Consider the following 10832-nt stretch of genomic DNA (forward strand, 5'->3'; position numbering starts at 1 on the left):
AGTGAAACCCTGGTTTGTTTCTCCAGTGATAAGTGGCTATTGGAGTTTTGCTTCTGTCATTGAGCATATGTGCCTCGTGTACCCTCTACTTGTCACAGCTTCTGTCATACTTTCTAAATGGCTTTTACTGAGTAAATCAGTTCTACTTCATTGAAATAGTATGTTTTGGGGTAGGGACCATGTTTTTGGCAGAGAGGTCATGTCCAAATGTTTAATCTTAAAATCATGTCTGACATATAGCAGGTTCTTATTAAAAATTAAGGGAATAAATAGGGCAAAATTTGTCTTTGCTCAAAGTTACAATTTCCTGCTAACCAAGTAGCCATAAATTAAGCCACGAGTATCCTCCATTTTTCTTGTCCTTTGAAACTATCTTAACAAATCCCAGAATGCCATCAACAAATTTGTAGTCCTAACCGTCTTTTGTCACCTGCGTCCTTCCCAGCAGGCAGGTGATCCCAGTAGCTGTCCTTGCAGGAACTGCATGGTGAAAGCCCATAAGTGTCACCTTGGGGAAACTAACCTTTGCAAGGTCTCAGCAGTTGTACTCTTCTGACAGACCATATGAAAAGAAATGTCTAGTATTAGAATAAGGAGATTTTGACAGATGAAAATGGAGAGCAGAAAAAACTATTTCCTACGCTACCTTATGTAGACACTGAACAGTTTATATATTAGAGAAGATAAGGAGGCCATGTTGAAGATAAGGTCTGACACAAAGAAGAATCAAGACGAAGCAATCGGGGGCTGGGTCAGCAGTGGAATGCTCACCTAGCATGTGCGAGGCGCTGGGTTTGATCCTCAGCACTATATAAAAATAAATAAATAAATAAAGGTATTAAAAAAAAAAGAGGAAGCAAACAGCTTTGTGCTGGAAGCTCTCTAGACTGTACTCATGTTGTTTGATTCTGGTCCCAATTGGATTGCATACTTGGGTCTCAGATGTGAAATGACAAGGAGGACATTCCTGGAGTGAGAAAAATGAATGAAGAAAGGCTCAGATATAAGAATAAGCAAGTTATTTATTTATATGCTGAGGAAGACCCATAGATTTTGAGAGCTAATTCTCATAATGTGATACTGAGTCCAGAATAAACTTTCCATAAGTACTTGTTTTAATAAGTACAGAATAAAAAAGTAACATTAGCAGATTAAGAAGCATAGTTAGTGGAAGATACTAAAATTATATTTGTTGGATGTTATGTGGGAAGCATTTGAGAACATCTTAGATGTCTAAATGTATGATTAAGATAATACTTTTAAAAAAAACCCCTATTCCTAATACTCTTAGAGAAAATGAAGTTAGGACTTACAACTGATTACTGATGAAATATTAAGAATTTATATCAGTGAGTTGGGTTTTGGAAAGAAATTGGACTAGGCCCAAATAATTGCTAATAGGGCAAAATTTATCAGCCTATTATCTAAAGGATAAACTTAGGAATTGCTGAAAAGTAACAAGTGGGCACCAAGTGAGAAAAAAGAGTCAGAGTGGCTCTTACCCATCACATTGTGCACACAGCAGCAACTTCCTGGTCATCCACTCTCAGCTTAATTTTTTCCCAGCCATACACTCTAATCTCTGCCTATTGATGAAAGTCTAAAGACCATATCTTTTGTCAGGTGCAGATCTCAGCAGCCTGATATGTAGTAACTCAAAAAGAGCTATCTAAGAATGAGACTTAAAACTTGCACAGAATCTTTTGGGCATATTATTTTTCTTCAGCTTACAAATTAGACTGTATCAGGTCTTTGGTGTTCTGATTTTGGTAACATCTTTCTCTTATTATTTTCTTAGTCACAACTATTCATTGAAATAATTCTACCTACTCACCATCTCTCCGTCTAAGAAGTGTCACAGATATAAAAGCAAAGAGGTTATATGGTATACATACAATATTCAATTGAACCTTGAGCCTCATCCTGTTTATCATCTTTACACTAGCTAACTACATAACCAATTTTCTACACCTTTTTTGTTTGCTATACTCTGTCTTATAGATCTCGTTCGTAACATTTTTGTAACATGCATTTTAACATCTAAAATGGTATACTGATAACAGCTAAACCCTGCCCTACAGAATTATCTGAATAATTTCACATATTTCTGTTTTTCAGAGATGTATAAATATGAGCTAAGTTTGTATTTGGAAAACAGAAATTTCCTTTGATTTTTTCCCCCCTTTATATGTTAGTAAAATTTATTCTTCATTACTGTGGACTAAAATTAGCTTGCAAAGATAAGTATAAAAATGTTCATAAGACCCTGATACTCTACTTGGCTGGACAAGCCATCACTTGAACGTCTGATATCATCTGTTAAAGGCCAACAAACAGAAGCCAGCGGTCAGAATAACGCCAGAGCAGTGTCTATGACCTGGTCGGGAGGCCAGGTGTACCTGTTGGCATCAGTCAATTAGGCTAGAGAGTCGATTGCTTTACTACTTGCTTCCATGGACAGAAAAGAGCAGGAAATTAATAGACCAGTCTAACTTAATCAGAGAAACTTACTGAAAAAGGTATCAAAACAGTAACATATAAATACAGATCCTTTACAGTAGTCAAATTGCCTTTCCTCACCTTGGAAAAGTGACTGATATAATCTTCCTATGGTGAATAATGAAGCTGAGTACTACTCTTTCATAAAGGCTTTCTGTATTCTCAAGTACTGCACAGTGCAGCTTATAGTGCCTTTAGTTGCACAGCCATGGAGGTATAGATATGTATAGCTATCATCATTCTCCTGGTACATAGAATAAGTTGAGGCCTAGAGAGGTTAATTGACTTACCAGAGAACACACTACAGAAAAGTGACAGAGCCATGTTCCACATTCCCATTTGCACTGACTTCAGAACCTGTTGTGCCTTTTGTCCTCTCTAAATAGGAGTCAGCTACAACACTGAGTAGCACTGAAATGCTATTGGTGGCTGGTAGGTGAGAGAGCAGATAGAACATTTCTAAAGCTGAAGACTTGGTATCCTTGCTGCTTGTAAGCACAGCTTGATGGTTTGGCATCATCTGTCCGTAAAGAGGCTGGGAGTTCTCAAATACATGCACCTTTTTTTACTCCATCAGCTGAACTAATTGGCTGGCCACTTTGGAACCAAAATTTATATTACCCAGAATTGACCTCAGCACATTACCAGAGTCTGAAATTTTCTTTCTTTCTTTTTTTTTTTCCCCTGCATTTGTTATTTCATCAGACCCCTCAACTGGTTCATTTTGTAGAAGAAAGAGAAGGGAAATTTGGAAAACAATAGCAAGTCACTTACTTTAAAAATGACAAAAATGCTTTTAGTATATATTCTTTCAGACTAAGGAAATACATTGTTGTATCTAACCACAAGAGCATGAAAATTGTTACTTTTAATACCTTTTAACCCCAGCTGTCTGAGGTCATTGCAGAATTTAATTCAGTAACTTATTAATCACTTTATAAAACCTAGGTATACTCTCCCCCCCACCCCCTCACCCAGTACTGGTAATTGAACCCAGGGGCACTGTACCACCAAGGGCCATATTACTAGCCCTTTTTATTTTTTGAAACAAAATCTCACTAAGTTTCAGAGGCTCACCTTGAACTCGTGATCCTGCATCTCCATCCTCCCAAGTTATGGGGATTATAGATATGCACCACCACACCTGGCCTAGGTGTACATTTTTTCAATAAACAGAAGACTCAAACCTAATGCTGACTACTCTGTGTTTTAGGTTTTTAGCACTGCCACTGTATAAGCACAGGGTCATTGAGCTTAGGACAGTCTTTCTTATTTAGAAGCCCCTTGGTTCTCAGCAGGTAAATAACAATGGTCAATGATGGGAAATTGTTTTTTTATTAATGGTCATGTGAACTGGAAATGCACGCTTAATTTTTGTAAAACTAACAGAATTGTACAGAAATTTGTTATAAGCAAGTTAACATTGTAGAAACTAATGGGGATTCCCCAAAACCCTTTTCTTTTTCTCATAGTGCGAAAAAAACGAGTTGAAGGAGACCACCAGTAAGTCCAACAAAGTATAATCTTTGGAAGACTTCAGAACTTTACCAAGGGCTCATGTTGGTGACATCAGATGTAAAATTTTTCTGGGTAGAAGGGAAAAGACTGGAAATCTTTTTGTTTGTTTGTTTGTTTAGCTTTTTTGTTAGCTATATGCATTATTTTCCTAGTTTAAGTTGTTATCAGTTTAAAATTATAAAATCAATAGTATCTGGTATTTTATATTTTGAAGCATTTCCACTTTCTACTAAAATCAGTTTTAATTTAGCTTAATTAAATGACTTATAATGAGTCTTGGGCAAAAAACAATACGATTATAAATAAGTTTCAGAAGTCATTTATGTAGAATAATTTGAGGACCAATTTTTTAAATTAAAAAGGGACATTGCTGATATCAATTGCTCCTTCGAGGTATAAGGCACTTAGAAGTTTTCTTTGTTTTGTAACCTGGATACTTTTCCATTTTTTAAGAATAAATGAACTTGGCAAGGGTATATTTTTTCCTTATCAAGGAATCAAAATGCAATGATTTTTAAACAGATGGCTCAAAATCTGGTGAAGTGTTCAGAAGCCAAAGCAGACCTCCAGGGAGAGACCTTCATGCAGTGCAGGTTACTGTGCTTGTCTGGTGCAGCTCAGCAACATCTAGGGATTTGTTTTTTAAACAAAATCATCAGCTGATCCAGGTTATATGCTTTGTTTAAAAATATAGTATGTCTAAGTATTTTTAATTGGTTCATTTTAGTTATAAATGACAGTAGAATTTGTTTTGACATAATGAAAGCATGGAATATATCATGTTCTGGTGAAGACCCCAGTACCTCTTTTTCCCCTTCCCTTTTCCTACCCCCAGCTTCTTTCCCTCTATTGATCTTTCTGCCATTTACCCAGTTATTATTTCTTAATTAATTCTTTGTGGATGTACTTGATGGTAAGATTCACTATGGTATATTCATGTATGTGCATAGGAAATTTATGTCAGATTGATTCCACTGTCTTTCCTTTTCCCATTCTCCCTTCAACCCCCATTTATGTCTATGTTTATTACAGTTTTTCATTTTAATGTGGGCATTATTAAATTTTTATGAAAGCTAATGGTAAAAAAACATCTGAGTAGAAAAGTTGTTTTCTTCCCCCATAAAAAGGCACACAGCCAACTCTCAGTTATTTAGGATAAAATAAAAAAGAAAGCTGCTGCTAAACATGTGAAATCATAGGTAACATGATGGAGTTCAGGTTTGAGGAACTTGCAAAACAGCCACTTAAACTGATGGTTACTATAAGGAAGTTAGAAACTGGGATGTGTGTAAATTACTTGGTATTGTGCTGTATGCCAAGAAGTTCCATATGCAGCGCAGAATGGCATAGACAATATTTAATCCCCACTACACACTTTCCAGCCAAAAAAGAGAAGTGCTGATCTTCAGAATCTGATACTATTATATGCTTCCTTTCATCTTGCACTTTTTCCATATTGTATAAAAATATTTTCTATAACAAAAGTGGTCTTTATTGCTCAGAGTATTGAGGTGAGTGCTTGAACAGAGTCTTGTGGCGAGAGGACAAGTGTGACACTGCACACCCCAGCTGTGCTACAGGGTTTGATTTTGCATTCATGTCCTGTCCCATAGCAGCTCTTTAGCAGGAGATAGCAGACGCACTCACATCTACAGAAGACTGGGAAGAAGGGGATCAGAAAAAATACTGGCCTCATAAGGCCTACCTGGATCATTTACAAAAAGATATTTCTGAGTAAGGGGAAGGTAGTTTGTCATGGTTAGTTTTTTAAAAACCTTTTGAAGTTGAATCACAAAATGTCTACTATTTTGGCTGCTAGACAATTTATCCCATGATCTAGGCAGCAGCTTGTGTACTATAGTAATAAGCCTTCTTAACAGGCTAAAGCTTCCCTCATAGGAACTGTGGTGTGTTTGCTTTTTGAAAAATCAATATCCAGTATTTCAGAGGGGCCAAAGATTAACTTTGCACTATTCCCTTTCAGTTAAAAGCCACTGATTTTTTTTTTCCAAGTTAGAAAGGCTTCACTTGCTTGCTTTCTCACCTGACTGCCTCCCCCAACACCAGCCTCTACTGTCTCTCCCTCTCCTCTTCCCCTCCCTTCTTCCTTCTTTACATATACAACTTTTGAATTGTACTTGATTTTATAAACTGTGCAATTCCAGCAAGATTTGGAGTCAGGCATGGAGCAGGTATCTAAGGCTACCACAAAGAATTGATCACTTAAACTTCTAGCCAGGCTTCCTCATTTGCATTGCCCTGTTAAGTCAGTTAATAAGTGTGCTCCCCTCTCTCCCATTTGGTGGTTTTTTTTTTCCTAAATATTGTTAAGGTTGGTCCCTACGTAGAATTTTGTATCTTACAGGAATATCTTTTTTACCTAGTATTTATCAAAGTATGACTAAGTTGAGTATTTTGCTTGTACCATTCCAGTTCTGTGCTATAATACATTTTATAATTTCTTTATAAATAATTTTAATATGAATACTCATCCAACTAAATATGGAAATCTCCCAAGTATTATAATTATAAGGGAGAATAACAGTGTTTACTTTGAAAAAATCTGGTACCTCGCTGGGCATGGTGGCTCATGCCTGTAATCCCAGTGACTTGGGAGGCTGAGGTAGGAAGATCACAAGTTTAAGGCCAGCCTCAGCAATTTAGTGAGGCCCTAGCAATTTAACAAGACCCTGTCTCAAAATAAAAAATAAAAGAAATCATGGACTGGGATTGTATCTCAGTGGTAGAGTACTTGCCTGGCATGGGTGAAGCACTGGGTTCTATCCTTAGCACCACATAAAAACAAATAAATAAAGTTTAAATTCATTTAAAAAAAAAAAAGTCTGGGGATATAACTCAGTGGTAGAGTGGCCCTGGGTTCAACCCCCAGTACCCCCCTGCAAAAAAAATTGGTACCTTTTAATCTTTTGTTAACTGGGTTTTGATATAATCTTAAGAGAATTTTTAAGACCTTAAGTTTTTTCATCTAATCAGTTTCAACTTACATGTTTATCTAAGAGAATGTCCTTTCATTTTTAAATTGTTGCTTTTTAAAAAAAATTTAATTACCCATTTTATAAAATTTTATATTCATATTTGTCTGGAGTTCAAATTTTTCCAGTGTGTCTATATGAAATTGTTTTTAAAACTCAATATTATTGCCAATATTAATATGATGAAAATGGATTTTGGTGCTATATATTTGTAGCTAAAGCCTTGTAAAAATCTAAAGAATAAGCAAAATATATTTTCTAAGGGTGCCACATCATTTAAAAGACCAAATAAACAATTGTATTACATAATCTAGCAGATTGTTATCAATTTCAAGGGGAGTTTTCTTGGTCATTAAATAGTAAATTCTTGTTCTCTGAATCAAGTAACCCACTTGCTTTGTGTAAGAGGTACACTTGAGGAAAGTTAAATAAATAGAACTTTAGATCATTTTCCAATTAATCAATTATCTGGTGTGTTTTCCTTTTAAGGGGGGATTCCATGATATAATAAAAATTGTAAAAGAAAAAAAAGTTTTGGCAAAATGTTAGTCCTGTTGTACATTATATATAACCTTGATTGCCATTAAAATAAGACAAAAGTTTGTAAAGTTTCATGAAATCTTACAGTTCCCAGGGCTACCTTATTTTCTCACTATGAAACCAGGAACCACTGTTACCTCCTAGCAGATCCAAGGATCATGCTATCTCTGGAGTCCATGGACACTGCCATTCTCTGCAGGCTCAGTCCTGTCTAGCTTTGCTCCTGCACTACAGTGATACTTCACTTTTGAACAGTATTGACTGAAAACATGGCACCCAAGAGAAACAAACACATGGATGGAATAGAGACAACTCCTGTTGCTACTGGCCAGATGAAGGGTTTTAAGTTGTTGGATCTAAACATCTGGAGAACTGTCTTCAATACCAGCTGATGCTGATTAATATTGTTTCTGGATAGCTCTCACTCTAAGACTTGCTTATCAAACAAATCAAACTCTTCCCTAATGATTTTTAAATTGAGAAAATACTATCCATCTGCAATGATTTTTATATTGTCATATTTTAATCTGGTTATTGTTTATATCATTGATTTTTCTTCACTATAATTCAGTTCTATAAGTCTTCTATAAAATTGGACAATTTGGAATTTTTAATAATAAAACATTTGTAACATTTTATTAATTTTAAACTCTACCTTGTAGTCTCATTATTCAGAGGGACCAACCTTAGGGATTACCTAGGGGAAAAGACATAATTAAGTAAATTATCATGGCCATTACCATATATTTTAGAAAGCCTTTATTAATATGTAAAGAACTAGGTTGGGGATGTAACTCAGTGGTAGTAGAGTGCTGAACCCAAGGGCCTGGGTTCAGTCCCCTGTGCTACTAAAAGAAAAAGGAGGAAAAAAAAAGAAAAGAATGGACTTAGGATACCTGCTTTAGAGTTAATAAATTAAAACACTAAGAAACACCACCATATTTTGTTAATTATAACAAGTTCACATATTTTATTTAAGATTCTCCCACATCCTTAAGAGTCTACGTATAGAGGTTTTGCTCCCTTTTCTACAGACTATTAGTATATTAGTTCAAAGCAACTAATTGGCATAAAATCCTTCAGATATCATCGTTTATATACTTGGAGTGATGTTTAAGACTTAAGAACAAATTCTAGGTTCTTGATGGGTATGTTTAGCCATTATTAAGAGTTTAAATTTCATCTCCACTCAAAGACAAGTGTATTTTGTTGTTGTATTATGTTGGTTATTGTTTTGAGACTAGTCTCCCTGTGTTGCCCAGGCTGGCTTCATACTTCTGGACTCAAGCAGTCACTACACTCTCTGAAAAATGAGTTTTTGATTCAGTTGTTTCAAAGTTTTAGATTTGTCTGCCTAAGAATTGTTTTTTTAAGGTATGCACACAGGGGCTGAGGGTGTGATTCAGTGATAGAGCATTTGCCTAGCATACAGGAGGCCTGGATTCAGTCCCCAGAACCACAGACACAAGTATGCACATGTAATTTGTAATTTCAAATAAATTTTCACTTTTATTTCAGTCTTTTGGATTAAAAGCTTGAAAATTGCTTTTGTAACATCATTCTTTGTCACATAAAGTCAAGTTTTTAGATATTTTTTCCCTTGACTAATATATCCAAAATACTCTAAATGTCATACTTTTCCATCTTTATAAGTACAAAAAGCAATGCATTATGTAACACTGTTGTTTAAATAATAAAAAAAAATCCCCTCAGTTCATAATAATGCAATGAAGTTTCTTGTGAAGAATATGCACTATAGGCATTTAGAACTTAACAATTATATACTGGAACAAATCATTTCAATAAAGTTTACCAAATATCCTGTAGACTTAGGTTTTTTGGAAGAGCACATAATCCTTTTAGTTCCTGTAATTTTTTAAAATATTTTTTTAGTTGTTGATAGACCTTTATTTATTTGTATGTGTTGCTGAGAATCAAATCCAATGCCTCACGCATGCCAGGCAAGCACTTTTCCACTGAGCTACAACTCCAGCCCTAGTTCCTGTATTTTAAAGTTAATTATTTATATCATTCTAAAATAAGTTTACTAATTTCCTAAATTTTCTATCCTACCTGTTATGGACTGAATATGTATCTCCCCAAAATTTGTAGGTTGAAGATCTAATCCCCAATGTCATGGTATTTGGAGATGGGGCCTCTGGAAGGTAATTAGGATTAGATAAGGTCCCAAATGTGGGGCCCTTGTGATGAGAAGAGACAAAAGACACAAAACTCTCTGTCATGTGAGGAGATGTTGAAAACATAGCTGTCTACAATCCAGAAAGAGAGCCCTTCCTAGGTGCTGAACCTTGATCTTGGACTTCCCAGCCTCTAGAAATATGAGAAGTTTCTGTTGTGCAAACCAATCAATCTATGATACTTTGTTAGAATAGTCTCAGCTAAGATATTACCCTATTGAGCCATATAAATTGTCAATAGTTGGCCATTTTTACGCATAAAAATAGTGATTTTACGTGGCTCAATGTAATAACAGTACTTGGTCTTATCTGATCATAGAACTAAATTAAATTGACAGATATGAAGAAGCGGGGTTCTGTGATACAGTACATTCTGGACCTGACAGGAGCCAGTCTTGCTAATCAACTAGAGGTGCTTTTTACAGTAAAGCAGTCATTGCATATCAGTCACCTAGATCCATCAGCCAGAATAGAAAATCAGTGGAACATGTATTGGGTTTGATCGAGCTTTATATTCACAGACAGGACATCCTGATATATATGGCAAGTTAGAGAGGCTTTGGAGTTTTGAGAGGCTCCTCTGTCTGAGAGGACTCAAGAGTGCCAGGAGCTATGGGGAGAGTGCCCTCATCATGTCCTCTGAAGCAGCCTAGTAAAAGACACTCAGTACATGGGGCACTTCTGTCTTTAGGTACCAAACTCTGGATGGTTAACCAACCACATGTGAATCCAAAATTGCAAAACATTTGTTTTCCTTCAGATGTTTAAGCTTTCCTGCATGATCTGCAAACTTTGAGGAACTGGAGATTTCACAGATACATCTAAGCCTCAAGGCCATATTAAGAATCCCTGAGCTTACAACTAAATTATGCTAGTACCTCTTGGTGTTCTGAATGAGTCTCTAAGTCTCCTTTCAGGAACTAATGCAAATTATGAAAGTGTTTACTATACATTCATGAAATTGTGCTATTAAGGTAGGAAAAGGAGGGCTGGGGATGTGACTCAGGCCTTAGCGCGCTTGCCTGGCATGCATGCGGCCCAGGTTTGATCCTCAGCACCACATACAAACAAAGATGTTGTGTCT

The 10832-nt window shown here is 35.9% G+C and overlaps 1 protein-coding gene across 3 annotated transcripts in view; it reads left to right on the forward strand.

The window, feature by feature from the left end:
* The window catches only part of Tmod3 (tropomodulin 3), a 76564-nt gene extending 70214 nt beyond the window's left edge, over positions 1-6350 (forward strand). For 2 of the 3 annotated variants that reach the window (XM_026392584.1, XM_026392592.2), the window contains exon 10: positions 3972-6350. In XM_026392584.1, the coding sequence (XP_026248369.1) occupies positions 3972-4006 (35 nt within the window). In that variant the 3' untranslated portion in view covers positions 4007-6350. Of the gene's footprint in view, positions 1-1798; positions 1886-3971 lie in introns of all 3 variants that reach the window. The other variant, XR_003301128.1, reaches the window with a different exon arrangement.
* The last annotated feature ends 4482 nt before the right edge of the window (positions 6351-10832 follow it).

Source organism: Urocitellus parryii, chromosome 6 (assembly GCF_045843805.1).
Source record: "Urocitellus parryii isolate mUroPar1 chromosome 6, mUroPar1.hap1, whole genome shotgun sequence".
Classification (NCBI taxonomy): domain Eukaryota; kingdom Metazoa; phylum Chordata; class Mammalia; order Rodentia; family Sciuridae; genus Urocitellus; species Urocitellus parryii.